The sequence below is a fragment of the Balearica regulorum genome, chromosome 2 (assembly GCF_011004875.1).
Source record: "Balearica regulorum gibbericeps isolate bBalReg1 chromosome 2, bBalReg1.pri, whole genome shotgun sequence".
NCBI lineage: Eukaryota > Metazoa > Chordata > Aves > Gruiformes > Gruidae > Balearica > Balearica regulorum.
Window position 1 is genome coordinate 72,565,018 of NC_046185.1, and position 27,817 is coordinate 72,592,834.

At 41.2% G+C, this 27,817-nt stretch overlaps 1 protein-coding gene across 3 annotated transcripts in view; it reads left to right on the forward strand.

Annotated features, from left to right (window-relative positions):
* Window positions 1–27,817, forward strand: part of EPB41L4B (erythrocyte membrane protein band 4.1 like 4B) — a 196,230-nt gene that overhangs the window by 136,344 nt on the left and 32,069 nt on the right. For all 3 annotated transcript variants that reach the window (XM_075744687.1, XM_075744688.1, XM_075744689.1), the window contains exons 18-20: window positions 701–826; window positions 12,572–12,639; window positions 27,309–27,413. In XM_075744687.1, coding sequence (XP_075600802.1) covers window positions 701–826; window positions 12,572–12,639; window positions 27,309–27,413 — 299 coding nt within the window. The remainder of the gene's footprint in view (window positions 1–700; window positions 827–12,571; window positions 12,640–27,308; window positions 27,414–27,817) is intronic.

Sequence of the window (27,817 nt, forward strand, 5' to 3'; positions counted from 1 at the left end):
TGCATGGGAAGTTTATTCATGCCGGCATTCTGCTGGATGTAGTTTGTTCAAGGCACAAAACCTTTAGGTCATGTTTGAACAGGTCATTAAACGAGCTGTCCTGAGGCTTTAGATTTCTGATCCAGATCACTGCATAGGTAAGGGATTGACATCAAGTGGAAACAGCAGCAGCAATGCTTAAACTCCCTGGACTTTTCTTTCTGATGAAGGAGATTTTGCTTGGCTTGCAATTACGTGGAGATCCCTTCAAATCCCTCTGGTTAAATTTGCAAAGCCCCTTTACATTCTTAAGGTAGTGTAAGAAACCAGTGTTCATTATAGCTGAGTGTTGTGAACCTTTCCCTCTGCTGCCTGCTGTGGGATATTTTGAGACAATGTTTTGCTTCCTCAGTGCGATCGCAGGTTTGGGCAACCACTCCAGGGCCTGGCTGGGCTTTTTCCATGTTTCTTCACTCCAAATCAGTTTCTTGCTACTATTACTCAGGCTTCCCTGAGGCTCTTCTTGTCTTGCAAATAGTATCAAGTCATTAAATATTTTGAAAACTTTTTATTGTAAGATGTATCTATAAGGGTATGAACATGGAAGTTTTATCCAGCTGCATCCAGCTGTTACAAGAAAAAAATTGACCTTTGACCGTTTTATTAACTTATCTTTCTAATATATGTCACTGTGCTTGTCTTTTATATTATTATATTATAGGGTGAAGACAAGAAAGTACCTGAAAAGACCCTTCATGCCCCTGTGTCACCTTCATCTGTACCTGACCATATGAAGTGCAACATCCTTAAAGCTCAAGTGGAAGCTGCTTTTAGAGTAGGCGCCCAGGTAATCTGTGTTTAATATTTCACCTTTCTAGTTTTGGTATAGCTTACACCAGTTTTCCAAAATCATGTGCTTCCTCAGGAACCACCTTATTTTATCGCAAGTACGCACATTGACCCAGCTTTCTCTAGCTGCTCTACAGTTTCTTCAGGCAAATGAAAATGATTGGTATGATGGAAGTAGGAAATTTGTCATAACAGAAATGGTTTATACAGCTGAGAGAGGCTGAGAAAATAGGAGATAAGGCCCCAGGAAATCTCCATGTTTTGATGTTGCCACTGTAACTTTGATTTACTTTATAGCTGAGAAACAATAACCTCTGGAGTTTTCTGAGGCTACCCACTGCTTATGGAAACTGTGGTTAAGAGTGTTCTAAAGATATTATTTATGTATTTATGTATTATTTATGCAACCTTTATTTTAGGGGATTAACTTTAGATGTCTGAATGAGAAATATTAGCTAGTCTATTGTTTTCTTACTTGTTCATGTGCTTTTAACTAAATTTTAAGCTGCTGTTTTCACTGCTTGGTCAGTGTTTACATCAGATACATCCAGTTCCAAAACCACCACAAGTCTTGTAATGATGTCATGCAGCTGAAAACTGCTGCTAGATGGCATGAATGTAAAAAGTTAATTTCCCAATCAGAGGTAAATCTAAGTGAGACCTAAAATATGTGCTTCTTTCCAAGTGTAATTTGTGGGCAAAAGATAATGCCATTTGTGCCAAAAATAAAGCCAAATAGAATGCTTTAAGAACAAAAGTAGAGGCAGAAATATCCGTATGATTCTTATCCCAAGTTCCTGTGCTATCTCTTTGAATACAAATTATGTTGGTGTTTCCACCGCTTTGTTTCTTTTCACAATAAAACATCAGGTCAACTTGCCCTGCAAAGGATTTTGTTAAAAATCATCTTTGTGTATTTGTTGTTCAGATCTGTCGGCAGATCTTTTATCTGAGAGCTAGATTACATCTGGTCTAGCTAGACCTAAGGAACTATCAAAATTTGGTTATTCTGACTGCCCTAGATTTCAAGAACAGAAACCATAAGTCTGACAACATGTGGGGGAAGGAGGCTGGGTTTTTTTCTTTTAGTTTTTGCTTAAAGCAGTTATCTCACCTCTCTGAACTCTGTGTTGTATCATCAACTGTGTTTTCTGCAGCATGTTTCTTGTTTGATTGCCCCTGGGTTTGCCCTCTGTTTTTACCATGTATCTTTTCTACAGGATGTCATGGTATATTTCTCACATTTGTATTTTCTCCTGAATATTCTTAATGGTCATGTTTGACTGGATAGTTAAAGACTGGAAGCAGTGTGTGCTGCTGCATTCAGAATACAGCATTACTAAGGGAAGACAGGAAATGTGCTTAACATATGCATCTCTCAATTCACCTGCCCTGCCTTAATTTTTCACCCTGAGGCTTTCCAAAGGAGAACATCCTGAGTTGCTTTTTCATGCATGTGATAATTGTATTCTTTAGCTGCTGCTATGTTGTAAATAAGTTTCAGCTGAGCATTCCTTTTTACCTCCTTACCTGTATTGTTTTGCACAAGGCTTTAGCAGTCAGATTGGATTAAGTAGGTGTCTGTAGGCTTGGCCTCAATGAGAAAAGTCTTACGATTTCAGGGGGAAGGAGGGGAAAGAAGACTGTTGCAGGATAGCATGTATTGTGGAAAAATAATGGCATATGGTCAGTTTGAAATCCCTGAAGCTTTCAGTGCTAACAAAGTATGGCTTAAGAGTTATAGCCAGTAAATTAGGATGCCATATTAATCTTGGAAATCCTTGTTCAACTCCTGGCATAGCCACAAAATTGCCTGTGCAACTAGAGATGAGTTCTTCTGCACTTGAACTCCCCTCCTGTCAAGTATGAAAGACTACCCTTCTCAGACACATTGCAAAAATAAGTAGGCAGAGGCTAGGCAATGGTCAGCCATTACAGTAAGAAGCTGTGGCTACACAAGCACTGGGAAGGGTTAGCAAAAGGTTCATGGTGAAGGAATGAGCAGAAACACACCACCTATCACCTAGAAAATGGGAGGAGGGAAGGGGGCTACAGGAGAACCCGATAAACCACTGTACTAGCATGCCATAAAACCAACCAGTTGTCTTCTCTACTCCCCCCCCCCCCCCAACTAACTAGCTGAGTCATAGAATCATAGAATGGTTTGGGTTGGAAGGGACCTTAAAGATCATCTAGTTCCAACCCACCTGCCATGGGCAGGGACACCCTCCACTAGACCAGGTTGCTCAAAGCCTCATCCAACCTGGCCTTGAACACTTCCGGGAATGTGGCATCCACAACTTTTCTGGGCAATCTGTTCCAGTGCCTCACCACCCTCACAGAGAAGGTTTTCTTCTTAAAATCTAATCTAAACCTACTCTCTTTTAGTTTAATGCCATTACCCCTTGTCCTATCACTACTTGCTCTTGTAAACAGTCCCTCTCCATCTTTCCTGTAGGCCCCTTCAGGTACTGGAAGGCTGCTGGAAGGTCTCCCTGGAGCCGCCTTTTCTCCAGGCTGAACAATCCCAACTCTCTCACCCTGTCTTCATAGGAGGGGTGCTCCAGCCCTCTGATCAGCTTCATGGCCCTCCTCTGGACTCGCTCCAACAGGTCCACATCTTTGTTATGTTGGAGGCCCCAGAGCTGAACACAGTACTCCAGGTGGGGTCTCACGAGACCAGAGTAGGGGGGCAGAATCACCTCCCTTGACCTGCTGCTTCTTTTGATGCACGCCAGGATATGGTTGGCTTTCTGGGCTGCAAGCACACATTGCTGGGTGGTGTTGAGCTTCTCGTTCACCAACACCCCCAAGTCCTTCTCCTCAGGGCTGCTGTCAATCCATTCTCTGCCCAGCCTGTAGTTGTGGTTGGGATTGCCCCAACCCACGTGCAGGACCTTGTACTTGGCCTTGTTGAACTTCATGCAGTTCACATAGGCCCACCTCTCCAGCCTGTCAAGGTCTCTCTGGATGGTATCCCTTCCCTATAGCTTGTTGACCACACCACACAGCTTGGTGTCGTCAGCAAACTTGCTGAGGGTGCACTTGATCCCACTGTCCATGTCGCGGACAAAGATGTTAAACAGTGCTAGTCCTAATACCGACCCCTGAGGAACACCACTCATTACTGGTCCCCACTTGGACATTGAGCCAATGACCACAACTCTTTGAGTGTGACCATCCAGCCAATTCCTTATGCACCGAGTGGTCCATCCATCAAATCCCTGTCTCCCCAATTTAGAGACAAGGATGTCGTGCAGGCAGTGTCAAATGCTTTGTACAACTCCAGGTAGATGACATCAGTTGCTCTTTCTTTATCTACCAATGCTGTAACCCTGTTGTAGAAGGTCACCAAATTTGTTAGGCACAATTTGCCCTTAGTGAAGCCATGTTAGCTGTTGCCATTTACCTTCTAATACCAGTAGCTAAGCCATTTCCCAGTGACAGTTCAGTCATCTTCTGGGAACAGTAAGCTCAGATGGCATTACACTGCCCAGAGACACTTACTGCATCCTTTTGAGGAAGCAGATAAGAAATAATTTCTTCATGGAAGACAACCATTTAACTCGATGTATTCCTTCAGGGCTGTGATCCTGCCCCTCTTTGACCCCATCTGACATATCCTGCTGCCCAGTATATCTGGAGGACTAACTGTGTTATCCTCTACCCAATTCTATCTTTTGATACCAGTTCTATATTAAATCCCTGAGAAGTCCTGCCTTCTGGCCTTATTCTTAAAACTCCAATTTCTCATCTCTTGCTTTCTGTACTGTCATATTTCAACTTACAAGGCAGCCAGGGCAAGAAGTATATCTAGATTCTGTAAGGCACAGCCTATACTCCTTGAGCTGTAAAGCAAGACAGGCTGATTTTCCTCATGTACAGCATAGATCTTCCTTTATTTCATGGTATCACAAAAAAGATGAGGATTTGCTCTACTTTGTAAAACGAAGAAGAAAGAACCAGACTCTGTCTTATGCACATGCTATTTGAAAGGAAATGTTCTTTTAAAGCCCCAGATATCTATGGTCTAACTTGTCCTTTATGAAACTTCATGGGGTATCTTCATTATACAGTTAGGTGTAAAAGCATGAGAAAAATATTGGTGCAGTGTAGGATCGGATCCAAAATTAACAAACTGTTGCTTGAAATATTTGTAACAGCTCTCTCTCTAAGCAGTAGGAATAGTTTCGATACCATATGCTACTAACATCAGGATGTGACAAGTTTATGAAGGCACCTCCCGCATGTAGTAGAAGAAGAAGCTGTTCCTTGTTAATTCTGAGAATGGAGAGAATGTTTGCAAGTGGAAAATATAAACTGGGACAGGAAATTTTCTGTAGCTTTCTTTCTTTATGGCAGCTAGACACCAACATGAGAGAGCCTTAGAAATGAATGATTCCAATGCTTATGATTTCAAAAATAAAAAAACAGAGAAAATTATGCAATACATTTGAAAATGTATTCTGGAAGATGGTCTCTGCACTGCTTCATTACAGAATTATGCTGAAGAGCTGTTTATTGCATTCCTAGGAGGCAATACACCATCTCCCATAGCTATAGTCCTGACTAAGAGACTGAAAATTTCTAAGTTTATGGTGCCGATCAGTGAGCCCTGCATGTGGTTTAGAGTTACAGTGCAGAGTGAGTTTGTTTATTTAGTGAAGATGGAAATATTTATGTGCCATTTGGCTAGCTGGAGAATCAAACCACAGTGTGTGTGGGGATGCTGGAAGCTGAATCCAGGAGCACGCTGCCACAGACACCACAGGTGAGAAACGTGAGGAACCCACACACGGCTATGGAAACCTGTGGTTTGTACAGGGCATGCCATACAGTTTCTGTAGGTCTAGAGCAAAAAAGTAGTCTTTCACAACACACCTTTCAAACTGTGCCACAGGGATCTGCCACCTTCTAGCTGGCAGACTAGGTATCACAGTTCCCACATAATTAAGCTCCAGGGGAGCACTAAACACTGTGAAGCAACTGACATCGTTTTTTCTTTTTTTTTCCTTCCTTTTTTTGCATTTATTCCAGGCTCTTCATTTGAGAGGGAGCAGTATAAAGCAGCAGTGAGGAGCTGCCAGAATACAAAAGACCAGCTCTCCCTGGCATTTAAACCCCCTTTACAGCTTGCATGAGTCAGTGCTGATATGCTGTGATTGATCAGACGACTTGTTAGTATCACAAAGAGTCCCTTTTGCCAAACAGTTCGTGGTCCGACTGATGGGGGAAAGATACTAGCAGGTTTCAGTTGCTATTTATATCCACTTTGGCTCCAGGCAAATCCTAATTATCCTTAGAATTAAGCACAGGCTCGTGAGCAAATGCGCAGCTATCTCACCAGGGCTTTTACTTCTGGCGGGCAGCATGTGCTGTGTTCTCGTAGTCTGTCTTCTACAAGCGGTGTTTGTATTCTCCACCTGTTACCCAGGGTTTCCTAATCCTTGGGTTGATGTAAGACTAGCAGGTTAGCACAAGGAAGGAACTGAGATCCTGTTTCTCATAGATATCTACTGCAGCTGATTTTCGCATTACTCGCATCTTTCTCTGAAGACAAGGGAAGGCCAAGCGCACTTTTAAGATATATTTTTGCAGTGTTGTTTATGGAAGACAGACAGAGGAGACCTTACCACTGAGCTGTTCCTCGCTGAGCATTATGGGGGTTTTGTTAAGAAAAAAATAGTGGGAAGAGGTAGTTTGGAGATGGGGAGTTACAAAGAGCATACAAAATCCCATTCACTTCTGCTTTATCAGCCCCAAGGGAAACTCTTGGCTGACACGAGTATCTTCTATCAGCCAAGTTTGGGTTCTTGAGCAATTGATTCCCCTGCCTTGATTCTCAGTAGACAAAGGGACATTTACGCTGAACAAAGGGACGTTCTATCCTCTAGCCCTTTTCGCACACTAACTTTCTTCACAAGCTTATATACATGTAAATTTTTAGGCCAGCGTTGTTAGCCATCTCTCTTTTTCCTCCCTGTCCTATAAACAGGTACAGGCCAATGATCATGTCATTATGCTTTAAGTATTGCAAATATATGATTAAGTGCTGTTTGCTTGTCCTGTCTAGAGTTGCCTCAAGGAAAGGACTGGGTACAGAAAATGTCTCAGGACATGCATGGGTACAGGTGTCATCCTGCAGCCTGTGCTCTCTACATAGATGCAAGCCATGGCTGCAAATGTAAATGAGGCTGGGATCTATGCATTATTTATGGTAGAAAGGGTGCATAAGTGAGGTGACTCACAGTGCTAGTCTTTCTTAGCTACAGTTTTGATGATTCTTGGCCTTTTTCATTGTGCTGTCTCCTTTAAGGAAAGATTCAAGTGTAAGGACTTGTCAGCTTCAAAGTCCACATGCTTTTGCCATGTATTTCTAGAAAAAAATTGCTGTCTTTATGTGAGCTGGGTCTTTGGAGTTTTACTCACTTAAGGGGATCTGGATTCCAATCCTAATCAGGTCATGAATGAAAATAGAGTAGGTGAGGGGAAGACACTTGAGGATTTATAATCTTATGTGATCTTTCTTATAATAGGACTTAAACAAATCCTTCTGGATCCCCAGAGGAGATCTTAGCTTTCACTAGATGTTGACTTAAGTACCTTGAAAGGATCAGCTTTTCCAACATTTTAACCTCTTTCCATCATGAATTAGATGCTGTTTACTTCCCTCTCCTCCTTTCCTCCCTCCCTCCACCCATCCTTATTCACAGCACAGAGCTACTGCACAATTTGACAGTCTTCGCACAGAGATCAGAGCTGGAATTACGTGAGTATAACAGGTCACAGCTGAGGTGTTCAGGCTGTGGGGGAAGCTTGCACAGCTCCTTATGTACACGACGCTTTGCTAAAGCTGTTGCTGTTAGTCACCCACTTGGATGAGCAATAAATTCACCGTTGAATTTCAGGCTATGTAAAAAGAAGCAACTGCACTGGGACTCTTGACTCAAACAGCAGCGAGCATGACATCGCGTCAGTTATAATTGCTCATAACAATGGAATTCAAAAATGGCTCTGCTTCAAATCTTCGGTGTTCAGTTGCTACATTGAAACAAGTCTGCTTAACTTTAAAAGCGAGGCTACAGGAAATGAAGGGTGTCAATGTATAAAAATACAAGATTTTGAATGTGTGTGGGCCAGAGTGATCAATATATGATGCGTGGCAGCTCATTAGAAGTGTGTCAGCAATGATACCTCAAAGTCAGGGAAGGAGCTGAGGAAATGATGTGGCAGCCTTGCTGAGATACAGAAGGGGTGGCAGGATTTAGATAAACAGAATGTGGGAAAAGGGAAATCTTTAATTTATTCCCTGGGATACTGGAGGCAAATGTGGCAGTGGTGTCACAAGACTGTGGCGACGCATTGTGGATATGTCAGCTGTGTCTCCTAGCTGGCATGTCTATAAGTGCTAGTACATGATGGGACAACTACTGTTAATTGCAGTGATACTTAGGAGCCTTGCCATAGCAGACACGTGGGGCCAGGCCTTGTTCAGAGGGAGAAAAACAGAGTAGTCTGTTCCCAAGAGACCTAACCATGATGCTTTTCTGCCTGAAAGGATACATTTGACATATTAAATCACCAAGGTAGGTTTGCCTTGGCAGGATGTTCTTCCCAATGATATGTTGCTTAGCCTGTATTATCTAATGAGACCAGCCAACAGTTGGCGCGGCTGATAAATGACAAAATGTTGATGAAGAGCTGAAAAGCCTGGTATGCTTCTGGCCTCCTTGGCATCATTACAGAGCCAGAAAGAGCCAAGACAGAGAAGTATTTCCGGGCCACTGCAGCGAGAGCCACTGCTTCCTTGTCATTGAAGATCTCCAAACACGTGAAAGCTGTGTTGCTTCCCCTTCCTTTCTGTAACTAGGAACTTTGTGAAATTGCTAAAAAGAGACATCATGTATTTCATTAGAGCCTTCCAGGCCCTTGTCTTTCTCAGATGAGAACTTGACACCCCCCTCAGCTGCAGTGATCAGGTTCTTCATGCAGCTTTTTTGCTGATTCAAGATATTCCTATTGTGGATCAGATGGGATGAGAGCTGCAGCAATGCCCCTTGTAATGGAGGAGAGGCACAGAACACACTAGCTTCCCCAAGGTGCTTGCTTGAGGTTTGAAGAACACAGCCTGTGTTGTCCAGTGCTCTGCTGGAGGCTCACCAGCCCACAGTCCCAGCCAGAATTAGTTGTCTGTGCAGAAGCACAGAAGGCTGCAGCCAAAATTGTGTCTTTCCTGTGTTCTCCCATTTGGTACGTGCCTAGTGCAACCAGTTCCCATTTCAAGGTCCTGTTCTCCATCATCATGGGGCTAGCTCTTCCTTCAGAAGAAAATAGAAGGAGCTGCAGTTCACTAAGCAAATCCAGCCACTGAGGCTTATGAATTCATATGTGGAGTTGCTCCCACTGGCCAGAAAGCATTTCCACTCCTGCTGGAACGCTCAACAGGGTCTGATGAGGCATCCCTGGTACTTCTCTTTCTCTCTCTGCAGTTCCAAAGGACCTGGCTGCCCGGACAGCAGCAGTGGACAAAATTTGGTATTACTTAGATGCTATTCTCCTCTTTTCATCTTTTGGTGAAAGTGGTATTTCTTACCAATCATCTATGAAGAGAGCCTGTACAATGGCATTCCTGTTCAGGCATGTTTCTTGTCTCTAGTATGATAAAGTAATGCTTTACCTTTGTTTCTAACACCATCCAGAAAGTTAATGGCATATGAAATTGGAACCTTAATAATTTTTCTTTTTATCTGGGCCCACTGCAGATAAGAAAAGAGAATGGCATTGTATAGATGGATTATATGGATCAACCTTTAATTGTGTTTGTTTTGCAGTCTGGTAGCCAGAAGAGCCAGGTTGTTTCACTTTGGGTAATTATTAAATGAATCTGCTTCTGTATAAATGAAGTTTCCAGGTCTGCTATGCCCTGAAACCTCCCTCTCTCAGAGCAGCAGCCTCTGGGTGAAGGGAGAATTTGCCTTACTTAAGGAGGTCTGAGCAGCTCTATCCTGCTGCCTCTGTCCTTCTTACACAGCTCGGTGTTGGGCTTTCTGTGGGTGACAGAGCCTCTGCCTGGCTCTCCATATATGTTCCCTACCAGGTAACTCCTGCTAGCCTTGGCTAAACTCCCTTGTTCCACTGATGGAGGGCATCCTGCAGTGGAAACCCAAATCCTGGCCCTAGCACATACACTTGTTTTCAAATGAAGGCAAACCATCTGGGAATTATATTGTGGGAGTTGTGTACAAGTATAACCCTTGTTTTACATTCACATCTTTTCAGTAAGCCTGAGGAAGTCCTTGTGCGGTTAGTGAATATGACTTGCCGAGTTAGGAGGAAAAATAAAAGAAACATGCTGTCCCCTGATGATTTACTAACCTCCTTCTGAAAACAAACAATCAAACCAAAACCCAACAAGCCAACAAGTAAAGCAAGGGTGGTACAGTTCCTGTTGGCTGAAGCCCTTGCAGAAATGTTTGCAGATAGAACATTCTCCTATGTTTGTTCATCCATAGGCAGGGAGGAGAGGCACTGGGCGAGGAGAATTAACCCATCCTTATTAATGTGTACCCAGTGTGCACACCTGCATCACCTGAAGCTGTTCAGGCCTCTCAGTTTCTTTACATGCTCCCTCTCTCCCTCCAGTTCAGAGTGGGATTACTTGCTCACTGGTCTGCAGTACTTACTTGTGGGTACAGGAGTCTTTTCTGTTCTCTAAAGCATGAGTAATAACAGAGAAAATTAATACCAAGGGAACCTCCTCAGAATGCTGATCATGCTGTTTAGGAATACACCACTTTTTGAGACACAAGCTTAGCCTTCCAATGCAGAGAAGGCAAAAGAAAATGGTAATGTGGTCACAGAGCTGAGAAGAAACCAAGGGTTTTACCAAGTAGGTGAAATTTTAAAAATTTCATTCCTGGTCACAGCCCTTGCTTTGCATCCTTGATCTCCATATTCTCTTTTCTATTGTTGTGTTCAAGTGCACCTTAAAATGCAGCTCAATTAATTTGGTGAAAATTGTAATAAAGTAAAATTTATGGTTTTAAAAAGTAGCCAATTTGACACATAATAAGCAGCTAGCTTGTCAGGCTTCATAAAATGTTGTTAAGACATCAGCATGGAAGAAGAGACTGTAAGTTTCTGACAGCTGGATTCATTTTTACAGCTTTCAGAAACCCAACCGCTTTATAAAAAGCATTATAAATTCTGTAGAACAAAGAAATATTACTTCAGTGCTCATCTATGCCAACAAAGAATGATTTTCAATGCTTTCTCTCAGTTCCTTAAAACACATCTTCTTTCCTTTCAAGAAAGCACTAGATTTTGAATAAATATTATGCTAGACAGATCTACTAGAAGACTAGTAAAAAAAAATTTCTAGAGCTGAGCTAAATTTCTTAAAGTTAGGAATTTATTAAAATTTTAAAATTGCATTCCTGGTCCTGAAATTATTCACAGTGTGACGCTAATTCACTGAAAACTTTAGCTGCAAAACTTTTGATGGCTGAGTTACAATGGTGGCAATGGTGTGATTACTTTTATCTGATTCCTTAATGTTTAGAGCATTGAACCTAAAACTATCACAGCTTGGGCAATTTCCCCAAGCACTGAGCATCCCTACTGATATTTTGTAGTTCATTGCTAAGGTATAGAAGAAACTCAGCTTTCATTTTGTTTTTTCTCTTACGAGTACCCTCAAATGGAATACATTAATGTGTTGAATGGAAGGTCTCATGTCAAATTTATAATTTTTACATGCCTGTAAAATCCTTTGATTTGTATTTGATGGATTTGAAGGAGCCTGTCTCATCTTTTTTGAAGAGGATGAGACTGACATGTTTAATTCAATTTGATCTGGACTGATGGCCTCAAATTATTATGGTTCAGATATTGAACACTGAAAAATCACTGTATTGTAGGCCCGTATCAGTTCCCTTCTATCCATTTAGCAGAATGGAAATGTCAGAGCCTGTCAAGTCCATTACTGATTTGGAGATACTCTCGTGTCTTCAGCCAGTATTTTCTGTAGAAGGGTGCAGTGTTGCGCTGACACTGGCATTTACACACGGATTGTGGAACCCTGCATCTCAGTTGAAGAGTGTAATTTACCAACACCTGCCTGAATTGGGTGTTTCCTCAGTAATCAAGCAATTTTCATGTAAGTCATTTTGCAATACTAGTATTTTCAACTCTATAGACAAATGGTATGTGAGAGACAGGACTCTGTAATTTAGCAGAGAGCAGTAGTGGGTGAGATTTTCTGTGAATTGCATGTACAGAGTGATTATACGTAGGGGGATACCATTTTTCAATTAATTTTTCAAAGACTGAATGAAAAATTGGCATCATTATTTTGATTAGGCTACATTAAATATTTATTCTAATCCAATTAAAAGAACAACTCAACTACAGTATGTTTGCCTGGGTTGATTTTTATTATTTCTCCTCAGATGCTTTCAGCAGGAACCATGAATATCAGTGTTCCTTTCTTTGTCCTCCTCTATCCCTATCCAATCTCATATTAATACTATTGCTCTGCACATTGGACATTGTAGCTCATCACAGTGAATCTCAGCTGTAGGAGTTGAAAAAAAATTACTGTGCCTTTTAAATCTGGGCAGAGTAGGCATTCTGGGTATTGCAGCTTTCTGGGGTGCTTACAGGATTATTTTGTTTTAATAAACAGATGTATTATCATAAGTGTATGGATGTTGTACTAAACTTTGGCTTCTTCTTTTAACAGGCTGTGAAAGAAGAGACCTCTTTTGTAAATCCCAGTAAGACCTCCAGCCTGCAGGACCCTAATGTAAGGTCTGTTGCTTCTTGTCCGTAGGGAGAACATCAAATAAATGCATGACATAGTGAGGCATTTTCCAAACATTATCATCTCAAACAGGTGTTACTGGTCAATTTGTTCATCCCCAAGTTGCTATGTAAAGTTCACCAAGCAATGACCTGAGGAGATGGTGTCTGTAAGAAGGGTGCTTATTTTATATGCATATATCAGATATAGTTGAAGAATTAATAAAAGCTCAACTTTAAAAATCAGACTGACTGTATATACTTAAACAATTGATAAAAGCTCAAGGTAAAAAAAATCAAGTCTCGTGACAAACTTAGAAATGCCTATATAAAAATAAGTCAGTTTTCATAACTTTTTTATCAGAAACATGCTAAGTGTCCAAACTGGAATATCCTTGTGTTTGTATTTTTCTGATTTGTGCAAGGTTGGTTTGGGGGGGGTGCGGGGGTGTTCAGAAGAAAAGACATTTGTTGTACAGCCTTCAGAAAAATGGCTCATTTGCAGGCAGTATTGACTACTTTGGATTGCACTTTTATTCTGTTGATGGTGGATAGTAATCTCCCTTTTTTTGGGTCACCATTTTGAAGAGGCATTTTCCCATTTGTTTGTCCAAGAGGCTGCAAAGTCTACTTAATATTTAGAATCACCCACTCTTCTCCTGTGCCACTGCCCTTTTTAGACCTCTATAAAACTCTCTTAGGACTACTGAGAAAATTCATCACATAGTTACACAGCAACCTATTTCTTTGTTTAATAGCAATGGGTTTCATGTATTGTCTTTGCCACAACACCCTTTGTTGGATTGCAGTCACTTCCAGACGCAGTTCAGGAGGACCAGATTTGTAAAGCCTTGTGTAACGTGGCTAAAGACTTGTTTTCCTCACTCACCTTTGCTGAACTTCTGCATAACATCTGTAGAAAAGCCTTTCACATTTTGTAATAGATTCGCTTCTTCTTCATCATGCTGAGGTGTAAATGAGTTGTGTGCTTTGTAAGGGGAAGTACTATTCAGCAGGAGTAAGGATAGCAACCTGGCTGCAAAACTAATTTACTGTTTTCTTTTGCATACATCCAAGCTTATAAACTCGTAAAAGCCACTTTGGAGTTCTTGATATGCAGCAGTCTGGTATATATTTGCCTAATATTTATTTTCATCTGGTTTATGTCAAGCATTGTTTCCTCTACAGTCAGTTGTGCCAAATGAAATGGTATTGTTTTATTGCTTTGTGTCTGTGTCCTGGAGGTATAAATATACAAGTAATCAATGCTCAGGGATAGACCAATTTTAACAGTCTGCATTCAAAACTCAGAGAATAATGCAAAATAAATTCAGTGTCTAACCAATTCTCTTTCTCCTTCAAGTGGCTTGCCTTTCTGCAGGGACATATGCACCTTTGCAGGTGACCTATTTACCAATAACATTCTCCATAACCTCTACTTTGTGGACTTGGATGGACATAAATGAGCCTTTGCTCTGCTATGAATTGCATCTGAGTAGAGCCAAGGGTTAGTTCATACTGGTCAGACAAGTCACCTGAAAGTTTTTCTCTTCTTTAGTTGAGAAATACACAAGTATGCTTTGTGAAAAATCCCTCACCGTGGAATATAATTTTTATTCCTGCAAGAACCCATGCAGACATTCCTGTAGACAAAACCTTTGTGAATGTTTGAAGAATGTTTGCTGAAATATCTTGTCAGTTGAAACCAGTGTCTGCCACAGCTATTTAACAATACTCCACTCTTTTCATTAAAAGGATTTATAGCAGGGACAGCGACTTCATGTATTTGATTACTGATGACTGTACAATGCACTAGCAAAAAAGCACTGTTTTTTCCAAACTTAAGACATTGGGAAATTTGTTCAGGCCAGCTAGTAAGCAAACATATGCAGTTTTGATCATTAACTGAAGCATGAATTGTTCATACAAACAGGGAAAGAGAAGGTGAGGAAGAACGGCAGGAGTGCTTGTTTGATTAAAGAACGGTGCTCTCTTTGCTACCATTTTATCTGTTCGTCCATTGCCACTCTGAAGATTACACTTCTAATGAATTAACTGCTTGGATATGGCCTGTAATCCCCCTGAGCAATTATTTTAGCATCTGCCACAGCAGACTTAATTTGGCTAACAATTGCTATAGCTCTTTGTAGAATTAGTTCTGGTTCAACTAGTAATTACTCATATGTATGTGTGGTATAGCCACTTTTGCTACAAGCAGGTCTCCAGTCATTTTGTTGGGCACGGCCTCGGAATAATGTTGTGGTTATGCAAAGCTGGCATGTTTATTCACCTGTTTTCTGTGTCTGTTGGCAAACTGTGGATCCTTCTACATTTAAGTCATTTTAAATACGGGGAAAAAAAACACCACAGCTGAAGCTGAAATTGCGCTATTTTGTCAGCTTTCAGGAGGGGAGAGCTTGTGAAATTTGCCTTGTCATTTGGTGCACAGGCTGGAAGTGCAAGGTTGTCTCCTGATCTTCCTGTTAATAGCTAACCTGTATACGTCAGATTAAGCTGCAGGAAGATGTGGGAGCACAGAAGAATGCAGTCCTCTATCCTCCCTGCTTTTGGAGAGCAGTGCTGTATGTCTCTATAGCTTTCTCTCCTCTGGATAGGATTTTTTTTTTTCCCCAGACTGTTTCAAGTGCTGGTTCCCACATTCAGAACGGAAAAAGCTGGTGACTCAGCAACCCAAGACGTGCTGCAGTGTCCTAGCTTACACTCTCCTTAATCCTCAATTAAGACTGATACAGTGCACTATGAATTGGGACACAGTCATACATTGCCCTTGCTGACCCTGCTGCTTTGCTGATAACCCCTAGTAGAGCAGCAGATCTGGGCAGTGGCAGCAGGGGAAGTTGTATGGTTACCTCAGCTGGATCCACCTGGGCTGCACATGACAGAGCTCTCAGCTGAACAAAGTCAAATGAGAGCAGCTAATGGGAAGGGAATTTCAAAAGCAGGTTAAATAGGAGAGCCACGAGTTATCTTGATAAGACACAGGAGTTCTGCCAAGAAGAGTTAGATGTGTTTTTATTACAGCTCTGTTGTAACAGACTTGAAAGCACACACATTTTCATCAACACTCAAGTAATGCGTACAGAGAAGTATAGCTCAGCTGTATAGCTGGGGCATAAGCATTCTGGATAAGGCAGAACGTAATGTTGGTTTATGGAAGAAGAAATACCTGAAAAAATGTGTTACTTATGTATTTGCATTATTTTGCTTTTTATACTGCCTATATCAAATCAAGAAGAGATACAGTTAGTTTGCAGTTACCACCTTGTGTGGTGAAGCACGCTTTGTTAAGGCATGTAAAAATGTGTTTGTGTGAACATTGATCTAGTTTGGAATTTGTAATGCCAGTCATTTTGCAATGATTTTTTTAATGGTACTTCTTTTGGCATGTAGGGCCCAAGTCTGCAAAGGAGGCAGTGATCATGTCAGTCCTTTTTATGACCAACAAGAGGAATTCATCTTCTATTAGAGCTAGAACAGCCTTTCTAACAGAACATTATCTTCTTTAGTGTTGTAAGAGAAGGACCTGTCATGGTGCTGAATGGGCCAGAAGGCATTATGAGGAAGTAACAGAGGTATTTCCCTGTCTGGTAGAAACTTCCTTACACCCAGGTATCTGATTTGGTGTACAAATGGAAGTGTTGAGAGAGAAGTGTTCAGGCAGAATTTGCTGATTAGATATCTAATTTAATTCAGGTTTGAGATTACTGCATGTTCTTATGTATAGTTTTGGTAAGGTTCTCATCCCCTGCCTCCCACTGGGATTTTTTTATTTGATTTTTTTAGCTTTGAGAGATCAGGGTTTAGGCTGTCTGGCAGAACATTCGTATAATGAAGGAACTATCAAATATTGTAGGAGATATAAAAATGAAAATTGTAGTCAGTCAGTTTCTTATCATCTCTGGTCACACTCTCCTCTTGATCAGAGGCCCGGCCCATCTAGTGATTAGGGATGTGGAGGTCTCTCTCCTGCAGCATATCAAACAAATGTGAATCACATAGTCACCTCTTCACCTTTTTATAAACCTCACCCATTTCTTAGCAAAGGGATGGGCTGCTAGAAAGATAACGTCTTAATTTTTCTTTCCAGAAATTTACCACCTAACTGCCAGAATGGTTCATTTCTTAAATGTAATAAATATATGGCTAACCACAGAACCCCATTCCTTCCACTATTCCTCTCCTTATTCAAAGCTTTGCCAGACAGAAGCACTATCTGTACAACTTCCCCAGTGCCTATACACGAACTTCTCCCGAAAACTCTTTGAAGTATCTGTTTTCTCTCTGGCTATGACCACCTGGGTAAGCCTATAGCGTGTATATGTGTGTGCATGTGCACACATATTCACACAGAGTTTGACTATATTTAACATAAAGGTCTACACTTTTCTTATTTTGTTCTCTTCTTCAAATATGTCTGAATGTAATCCTCGGTATAACTTTGCTGTACCGGCTTCAGGAATTCCAGTGAGTGAAGAATTAGACCAAAATAGTCCAGATGTCAGGAACTGCTAATACTTTGGAATGAGGCAAAATACTGCCTGTCCTTGGGCATAGCCTGTTCACCAAGCCAGAGTTTCGTCCTGGGACAAGTCAGACAGTGGAAATGTAAGCAAAAATGACTAAAGTTAAACAAAGTTTGGTAAGCAACTCAAGTAAAATATGTAATACAGGAATTATCTGGCAACAGGATTTGCTGATAATGTACTTTTTTCTTCATGGTCACCTGGAGCTCAGGAAAGCTTAGACATGATACATGTCCCACTCAGGTGATCTGGATGAAGGTCTTCAAGAGCTGGTACATGTAAACACTAACACCTTCTTAATCTGCTAAATGTTAGTGTTCATTTTGTGCATAGCTGCTTACTGTTACACACAAGACTACCCAGATGTTAAAATAGATACACTCTTTTGAGGTTATGTTTTGGAAAATTCAAATAGTAATTGACATTGTTTCTGAGAAATTTTAGTTACTTATCATAGAATTATAGAACTGTTGACTGGAAGGGACATCTGGAGGCCATTTAGTCCAGCCTCCTGCTCAAAGCAGGACTGTCACCAACACTAGAACAGGTCAGCCATGGCTTTGTCTAGCTGAATTTTGAAAACCTCCAAGGATGGACATTATACAGCCTCTTATGCAAAATACTGATCAAACGTGTAAATGCAAGTTTCTGCATTTCTGAGGGAGGTGGCCAAGTTTGTCAGTCAAGCATCCTCTTCAGCTGAAGCCCTCAAGTTGGCTGGTCAGTTATTACTGTTCTTGTCACTGTTGCCACTTGCTGTTGTGCACCATGTGGTGCACATTTATGGACTGCAATATTTATTTGCCCTTACAACATGCTTTTGGATTGCTACCAGCTTTGGCATGCTTTACATCCGACATGGTTCAGGATTTGTCTGTGGATTTCTTTCTGTTTAGACCAACTGCTGCATCACCCTTTGTTGATCCTTGTTATCCAAATTATCTCATCTTACATAGGATTGCAAATAGCAATATTCTTCTTATGTGGGAGTAGGTGTAAGCACCAGCTGGTGCTTTGTGCATTCATTTATTGTAATTTTCTTTGTAAATCTTCCCATCCAAAACCAAATTATGCTATTACATTAAGACTAATTACATTAGGAGCTGCTCAACACGTAACATAAAATTAAATGTTATCTCACAGAGCTTGATGATGCTGCACACCAGAAAAGAAGGGTGGAAAATATTAAATTATATCAAGTTATACGGGGTACAGATGAATCAGGAGAAATAATCACAGCCACTCTTCTGAATGCCCAATGCAGAGTAAGCTTTGTTCATGCAGATTGTCAGAATGCGATTCCCCTGCTGTGGCTTGTGGATCGAATGTACAGTAGGCTTTGAGTTTGGCTGCTTTTCAATTTATGTGAATATGTCCTACACCTTTTCTGACCGAAGTGATGATACTTCTTACATATAACATTCGTGTATCATCAAGGGAGAAGTGTGACTCAAAGCAATGTCTGCATTCTTGTGTTTTTCCCTTTCCTTTCTCACCTGCACAAACTATATTAACATTTGAATTATCTGCGCTAACATCCTGCTGACATACCTGGTGCAGTGGCAATCCAAACTAGTTTTTTCAGAGAACTTTGGCTCTCTGCAGGTGCTCTCAGGATATGACCATATAAGCAAGGTGCAAAGCGTACTGATGTTTGCCTAATCTGTACACGTTTTGGATCTGAAACTAACACCTCAGTGTCTGTCTTTATACATACACTTCCAGTGAATATCAGGGTAGCTTTCCAACAGCATGTAGGTATGTGCACTGGCAGTTTGTTCGAGCTTATCCAACAACGTGTACTCTGTGCACTGACTTTTTCTGTCAGTGACACTGACTTAGGAGTCTTTGGAATCATAACTCCTCAAGACAACATTTTTTAAAGAAAAAAAAACAACTTTCCTTTTTTGTAAGGAAAGCCAGGGTTCTGGAGTGGTAGTAGTGTTCTCAGAGAAGTGGAATTTATTGTGCAGCTGCTTAAGACTTCGAGGCACATGAACTGATTTTTTATTTAGAAATTTCAACTGATAGAGACAGCTGTGGCCCACAAAGCTCTGTTGGACACTGTATCTAACAGCTGTTCTTACAAAGACCACAAACCGACACCAGGTCTTCAAGTCTGAGGCCTTAACCGTGGACAGTTTCTAGGCAGGTAGTTTCTAAGCATCACAGGGCTGAAGTTTTGGACCAGCCATCCAGAAAGAGCTGTGGTAGGAGATGTCCACGTTGACATTTGGAGGCTAAGAATAGGCATGTCACCTGGATGATTATGGATAGCTTGTTTCCTCAAGTCAAAGACTTCCAGTTCCCTAGAAAAATAGATGTATAAAAAAGAACTTTTAGGAAGGTCAGAACTGAAGGTCATAAAAAATTATATGCTTGGTTTTACTTGATATGAACCTCAGTGAATCCAAGCAGGTTGTGTTTTCTTACAATCAGAATGGACTTAACTCTATGAGGCAGAGTCATAGAATCATAGAATCAAAGATCATTTAGTTCCAACCTCCCTGCCAGGGGCAGGGACACCCTCCACTACACCAGGTTGCCCAAAGCCACATCCAGTCTGGCCTTGAGTCTGAAACATTTAAATATCGCCTTCCAAATGTATTATGAAATATTCTAGGAAAACTAAACATTATCTCTGTTGACTTCTTCCTAACAAATATTAATTGCTTTTAAAAAGCTGCTTTTTCATTCAATCTTAATCCTAAAAAATAAAAAATACTCATTCTCCAACTGAAAAATTTCAACTAGTGTTTCCAAGAACAAAGCGAATAGCTAAATACACATCAGCCTGGCCTCAATTCAGTGGACAGGTTAATGGATCTGCTACTCTGGCTTTTTACAGGAACCTCAACCAGTAATTTCTGCATCAAAGTATAACTTCAAGCTGAACTCTTGCATACCCTTTGCATGCCAGTCTGCATTAAAGATAGGACACCTAGGTATGTTCTTTGACTTCATTCCAAGTATTAAAGACCTCTTTGACCTGTCACCTGAAGTCAGATGCTGATGAATTGTTTGTAATTGTATTCTTAATCTGAACTACAGAGAAAGTAGCAGTACTCAGACCTTTCAGATGAGGTTAAGTTGATGAAATACCCCACTCGGGTGCATTTCTTTGGCCGTTGCCTTAAACTGCGCCTAGGCTCTTTGGAAACCACAGCATTTATAATGGCAGTCCTGGTTGCTGTATGGAGAGGTGGGATTTGTAGCTCAGTTTGACCTTAGATACTGGGTGTTAGCCTGCAACATTACTCTGAGCTGGGGGAAAAGAACAGTTTCTGTGTCATCATTATCTATTTGTTGAACCGCAGGAGCATCACATTTTTGTCTAGACTGCAGATACATTTTCACTATAAGGACAAGGGAGGGGATGGAATTTTTTTCTTTGAAAAGAAACAGAACTCAAGGGAGGAGGGTAAGGAAAGCCCACAAGCTCTTTTTGGCTTAGGCTGCTGCTCTGTAGCAAGGAACTTTGTCGTATATCTGCAATCTATATTGGGGGTGGGGGGGTGGGGGTGGGTGTAAAAGGTAAAAAGAAGAAAAAACCTTTATTCAGAAAGTTTAATGGTGGCAATAGCTTTCAGATGTCCAAGTAACATTTTGGAGGCCTAACTTGTCTTTTGGGAAAAGCTACCTTATCAGAGAGAAAAAGCACATATTCTTGTTTCTTAACTTCAGATGGCCATAACTTTGGAAAAGAAGTAAGTGTGAAACCCTTAGGTCACAGACTTAGAAGAGATTTGCATGTTTGTGTGTGTTTGCTTGTTAGGCTATGTCTTCGATACTGTGGTGGGTTGACCCTGGCTGGAGGCCAGGTGCCCACCAAAGCTGCTCTATCACTCCCTTCCTCAGCTGGACAGGGGAGAGAAAATACAAGGCTCGGCTCAGGGGTCAAGATAAGGACAGGGAGAGATCACTCACGAATTACTATCACAAACAAAACAGGCTCAACTCAGGAAAATTAATTTAATTTATTACCAATCAAATCAGAGTAATGAGAAATAAACCCAAATCTTTAAAACAACTTCCCCCCACCCCTCCCTTCTTCCTGGGCTCAACTTCAGTCCCAATTTTCTCTACTTACCAGCAGCACAGAGGGACGGGGAATGGGTGTTGTGGTCAGTTGATCACACGTTGTCTCTGCCGCTCCTTCCTCCTCAGGGGGAGGACTCCTCACACTCTGCCCCTGCTCCAGCGTGGGGTCCTTCCCACGGGAGACAGTCCTCCACAGACTTCTCCAACATGGCTCCTTCCCACAGGCTGCAGTTCTTCAACAACTGCTCCAGCATAGGTCCCTTCCATGGGGTGCAGTCTGTCAGGAACAGACTGCTCCAGCGTGGGTTCCCCACGGGGTCACAAGTCCTGCCAGCAAACCTGCTCCAGCCTGGGCTTCTCTCTCCATGGGGCAACAGGTCCTGCCAGGATCCTGCTCCAGTAGGGCTTCCCATGAGGTCACAGCCTCCTTCGGGCATCTACCTGCTCTGGCGTGAGGTCCTCCAGGGGCTGCAGGTGGATACCTGCTCCACCATCATCCTCCAGGGGCTGCAGGGGGACAGCCTGCCTCACCATGATCTTCTCCACAGGCTGCTGCAAGGGAATCTCTGTTCTGGCACCTGAAGTACCTCCTCCCCCTCCTTCTTCACTGACCTTGGTGTCTGCAGAGTTGTTCCTCTCACATATTCTCACTCTTCTTTCTGGCTACAATTGTTCTTGGTGGTTTTTCCCCTTCTGAACTCTGTTATCCCAGAGGCACTACCATTATTGCTGATGGGATTGGCCTTGGCCAGTGGTGGGTCCATTTTGGAGCCGTCTGGCATTGGCTCTATCGGGCATGGGGCAAGCTTATAAAAACTTGTCACAGAAGCCACCTCTGTAGCCTCCCTGCTACCAAAACCTTGCCATGCAAACGCAAACAGACACACAAGAGAATGCATCTATCAAATATTTTTCTTCTTTTCTTCTTTGCTTTTCCTTCTAAACATTTCACTACCATATTGCCACTCAAAGGGAGTTCTGGGAGGATGAGAGGATGGAGGGAGAGCTTGTTCCAGACATCAAAATAGGCACAAATAGAAACAAAGAGGATAAAACCTGCTAAAGACAAACACAGAAAGCGGGTTCCCCAGCAGACTTTGATGGTTTTAAAATTCTGAACTGGATCATCCAGGGAAAGAGAAGTTATTTTATCCCTTTCAGCTTATTAGGTGCACAGTTGTTTGCTCCCACATGGCCCACTTGCCACGTTTCAACCAAATATGTAGGTCTGCCCAGAGCCAGCTTAGCAGCAGAGGAGAAAGGCGTGTCAGTCTGTAGAAGCCACAGTACATAACGGGGCGGTGCAGGAAGCAGCCGTGCCCCAGCCTTGTGAATTAGTCTCCCTATTACAGCTGAGCCAGGGTGGGGTGGGAGCCCCCCGAGTCCTGTGGCACGAGCAGGTACATTCATGACCCTGAGGAAGATTCAACCTAAGTCAGTGGACGTCTGTGGTCACTTGAAATGTTCCACAGCATAGGTTTTTTGTGAGCAGTTTTGGTTTCAGTCATCATGTTGGCTGCTACTCTGAGAACAAAACAAATATCTTGGGTTTGGGGGGATCTCTCTCTAGGACTTGTTTATATTTCTGCACAGGCTTGTAAAATGGGCTGAGGCTGGTTCAGTAGAGCATGCTGGCTGCTGCTCGGGAGCGTGCTGGGGCTCTCAGCGCACGGGCAGCTTCTGATGACCTGCCACTGCATGCTGACATTCATGGTTGTTATTGTCATTCTCACCAGGAAGTGACAGATTTTTATGTAAGGTGCCAAGTCATTAAGTAACTCTGTCTTGGTTCAGTACCTTCATTTTTATGCTGTAGTGGTTGGATACTGTTACAGAAAAAAGGTTTCTTAGGAATTAAGGACATTGAAACAGACCCTTATAAAGGAACTGTAATACATTGCATGTTTTTTCTCTTTGTTTTTTTTTCCTCAGTCCTGCTGATCTTTCAACACTTCAGGTTTTGTTCAAGCTGTACTATAGCTATGTAGTTTATACATCTATGTAGTTTATATAGCTATGTAGTTTATATAGGACTATAAACTACAAATGGTTATACCTGCACATAATAACTCTATTTAAATAGCCAAAATAATGACAAGGCTTTTCTTCAAGAATCGTATATTTCCATATAAGATAATTTATTCTGGCGGTAGAATTCAAAAGGAAACAATAGAAGTTATACTGCTTTATAGTCTTTATAGTTGCTTCTTTTTCAGGAATATCAATGAGATTTTTTTTAAGAGTTTGTGTGATATTAAAAGCCTGCCATTTTTAAAACACAGATCAGGCTCTGAGTTGATCAGGCTGAGCACTTCTTGCGTCCGGTTGCTGATGTGAGAGTAGCAACAGTTTTGAGCATGTTCAGACCGAGGAAGAGCGTTTGGAGATGAAACAGGAGCTGTCACGGATTTTTTAAGCTGGTGTGGAAACAGTTAACCTGGCAAGGTTTTAATGAGGGCAGAAATGCAGCTCTGCAGTTGGTAGGACTAGTCTAGCATTTCATCTCGTGTTTATGGTAGACTGGATTCAGTCAGCCTCTTTGGATGGAGGCATTGCCACTCCTCCTTTTCGTTCAGATATAGCTTCAATTTACACCCTAGCTAACCTGCAGCCTCTTGAAATGTGCAACTCTACTCCGCTCTGGTGAGACCCCACCTGGAGTAGTGCATCCAGCTCTGGGGGCCCCAGTACAGGAGAGACATGGAGCTGTTGGAGCGAGTCCAGAGGAGGGCCATGAAGCTGATGAGAGGGCTGGAGCACCTCTCCTGTGAACGCAGGCTGAGAGAGTTGGGATTGTTCAACCTGGAGAAGAGAAGGCTCCAGGGAGATCTAATTGCGGCCTTCCAGTACCTGAAGGGGCCCACAGGAAAGCTGGTGAGGGGCTGTTTATGGGGGAGTGTAGTGACAGGACAAGGGGTAATGGGTTTAAGCTGAAGGAGGGTCGATTTAGATTAGATGTTAGAAAGAAATTCTTCCCTGTGAGGGTGGTGAGGCACTGGAACAGGTTTCCCAGAGAAGCTGTGGATGCCCCATCCCTGGAAGTGTTTAAGACCAGGTTGGATGGGGCTTTGGGCAATGTGGTCTAGTGGAGGGTGTCCCTCCCCACAGCAGGGGGGGTTGGAACTAGATGATCTTTAAGGTCCCTTCCAACCCAAACCGTTCTATGATTCCACGGTTCTATGAACTAAATGGTGCTTGTGCCTCACCCAGAGGCTGGATAAATATCAGTCAGTGCATCCAGCCTCTAACAAAAATGATGGCAAGATTTTATAATAAGGGAAAGAAGTTTTGCTCTTAAAAACTGTATTGCTTTTGCAAAAGAAGTGAGTGGGATACTTTACTGGCATGATACAAAATACAAGTTTATCTGAGCAGTTACAATCACCACAATAGGAGTAGGTGTGTCTAGTGTTACTGTATCTTGGCTTTTTTTTGTTATTATTCACTTGAAAATTTGCAGCATTCAAAGGAAGATAATACCATTTTCATCTACTTGTTGGATTAGAGAGTAGGTCCTGTTGGTTCTCAAACACTTTTGTTCACAGTGAAGTGAAATTTTTCATGTGAAACTTTTTTCAGTATTAATTCAGACTTAGAACTTTGAAATGTTTCATATATATATAAATCAGTTTCATAACTTGCTTTGAAATCATTCTAAACTGCTTTAGTTACAAAATTGCACAATATATTTTCAAACAAAAATTTGATTTTGGCAATTGAAATAACTGATTTGAAAGTCCAACCTCCTCTCCTTTTATTTAAATTGCAAACCATGAAAATCAAAAGGAGCTATATAGGCTTTGTAAAATGAGACTTTTTAAAGGAACTGAAATTATAATTTCAAAATTTCCTTTGTGTGAAAATATCTGATTTACTTTCATTACAGATTATAATGTTGTCTTGAGAAATTTGAAGTAGCCGTGAACTGGAAATATATTTGTTACCATCTCCACACTCTGCTGTTCCCTGAGCATCTTGATAGTATTAGTGCATCGCTTGTTATTGTTTTGAGGAAACATTTTTCAACTCACATGTTGTTTATACCACTATTTTGGTTTCTGCTTTCACTGGGTTGATGAGAAGGTTTAAAACTTGTAAGTGCCCTCTTATAAAGGTATTTGATAATTGTGAGGACTACTCATTCAGAGCAAGAATTTCAGCTAATGTATTTCAGAAGACTTGAGCTGAAAATAATGGCATTGCACACATTCACAGCCCTTGAGGATTTGACCATCAGATCCAGTTGTTAAACGGGTCTTAACATATTTATCCTGCTTATGTCAGAATTTGAATTGAAAATCACTTTGGGTAAATTGAGCTAGTAGGGTTTTTTCAGTTGTCCAAAGCTACCTTTGGTTGAGCAAAAGTTATCTAAGAAAATAGCTAGAGCTATTCTGAACTCTATGTACTATCCACTCTGAAGCCTGACTTGATCAAAATTACATTGGAGGCTTCCATCATGATGTTGATTCACAGATTTCCAGATCAGATGTACTGACTTCAAGATTAAAACAAGATGGTATAGGCTTTTTTCTTCTCTTATTCTCCCATTATTTGCCAGCCTAACAAACTCAGCAAAAGGTCTGAAAATCTGGCTGGATTTTTCTGCATTAATCTCATTGTGAATCTGCGATATAAATGACTGACCCTGAAACTGGGATTTGGGAAGGGGCAAGATATGAATTTTGCTGTTATCTGTACTGACATCATGAAATTAATGGGATCAAAGAGCAGGAAAAAAAATCAACAAAAGTTGTTTCATAAGAAGTGGAACTAGTAGAGTCAGGTTTATGATTTATGTATGTCATTTGCACTCTTTTACTTCCCATTGCACCAGCTTATGCTCTGTGACTTCCCCAAAGACTAAAAAACACATAGAAAAACTGAAGATATAATCATCTGAAGGCTGTGCCATCCCGGTAGGTTCTGTCATAGCTGGACAGCAGGTTCAGAAGTTAACAGAGTTAATGAAGCTTAAAACCCACAGGGGCATCAGAGGGAATCGCAATTGTGAGGATTAAATATGCTTATCTTATTAGAGCTTTAGACGGCTAATATGATGCAAATAGGCTTAATAAAATCAACCTAAAATTATAATATTAGTGACAATATTGTGCCACTTTGCCAGTTGTGGAATGTACCTCAGTGCATGAGCAGTCCTACCAACAATCAGTAGGGCTGCTTAAGTATTAACTCAGTATCTTACTGAATAGCATTTCACAAATTATTAATCAAGACTTTCAAATTACTCTTTTAATGTTTGGCATATTTATTATGTTTATAGCATTTGTAATACACATATGGTACATTTAATCATAATGTGTTGCTTCAGATAAAAGTAGTATTTAGGATGATTCATGTGTCTTCATGCTACTCAAGCTCACAGTTGAAATGGTTTCCTCCCAAGGTCGTGAAGATCTTGGGAGTTTAGTATTTATGTTATTTGTATTCAAGCCTTAGTTAAATCTACTGATAAATGGTTAAGGAGAAGATCCTTTTGTGTGGGTCTCCTCATTCCCATTTCTATCCTTTGCTGGAGCTCTGCAGATGTATTTCACATTCATAAGCATCTGAAACATGTCTGATTTTTGCTTTTTTTCTAGCAAGTATCCTTTTCTTGGATCAAATTCATTAGTTCATTTCCCTTGAGCTGCTCTTTCAAATGCAGAGGGATAATGTTTAATTTCAGGTAAAAACTATTTTAAGCAGAACAGGTTTCACAATTCATGAAATAATAGTTTTTGTTAAAGATGTTTTTTGTAAAAATGTTTCTGACACAATTGGTGGACTGTTATTAAAATGTTGTATTTTGGAAACAGTGACGTTTCCACATGATCTCTTACATAGGCTCTGGATTTGTAATCAGTTGCTGCTTTTATAAATGGTATGCAATGCACAGAAGGGTGAGTTCGCACATCCTTTTCTGTTCATGCACACTGGCCTGTGAACTATAAATGGAACAAAAGGCTGAACTTCAATGGACACTTGCCACTTTGCAAGATAAATATGTGTTGATGAGTTAGAACTTTGTTGATGTGACTGAAGTAGTTTAAATAAAGACTGCACCACATATATTTTTCTTGTTATTTATAGAAGTCCAGCTCCAGTGCGACCTGAAACTACGCCATCAACTGGCCCTACAGAAAAGCAGGAGATCAAAGTTTCTCGTGTGAGGAAGTTAACGAGGCAGTACAGTTTGTGAGTAACTAGCACTATCTTTATGTTTTTGCCTACTACAGCTGAAAATGAAGGGGGATGCTAATTATTGCTCTAGCTGTGCCTTCTGAAAGGCATGAGTGCAATTACATGATAATGATCTTATACTGATACCGTTCCTTTCATCACTGAGAATCTCCAAGCTTTTAATACAAAATGAATTTGCTGTCCTTATGCAGCAGAATTGCAGACCCTCTGCCTTTTTCTGAGCTTATTGGTTAGGAATTAAAAACCTCTTTTCCACATGAAATGTCAAAGACCTAGTGTGAGCTGGAGCAAGCTGCTCTGTCTGCTTCATTACAACACCATTTGCAAAATGAGGAAAATAGTCCTTAGTTGTTGGGTGGTCAAGCTGTGCTGTCAGCCATTCCCTCTCAGAAACTGCA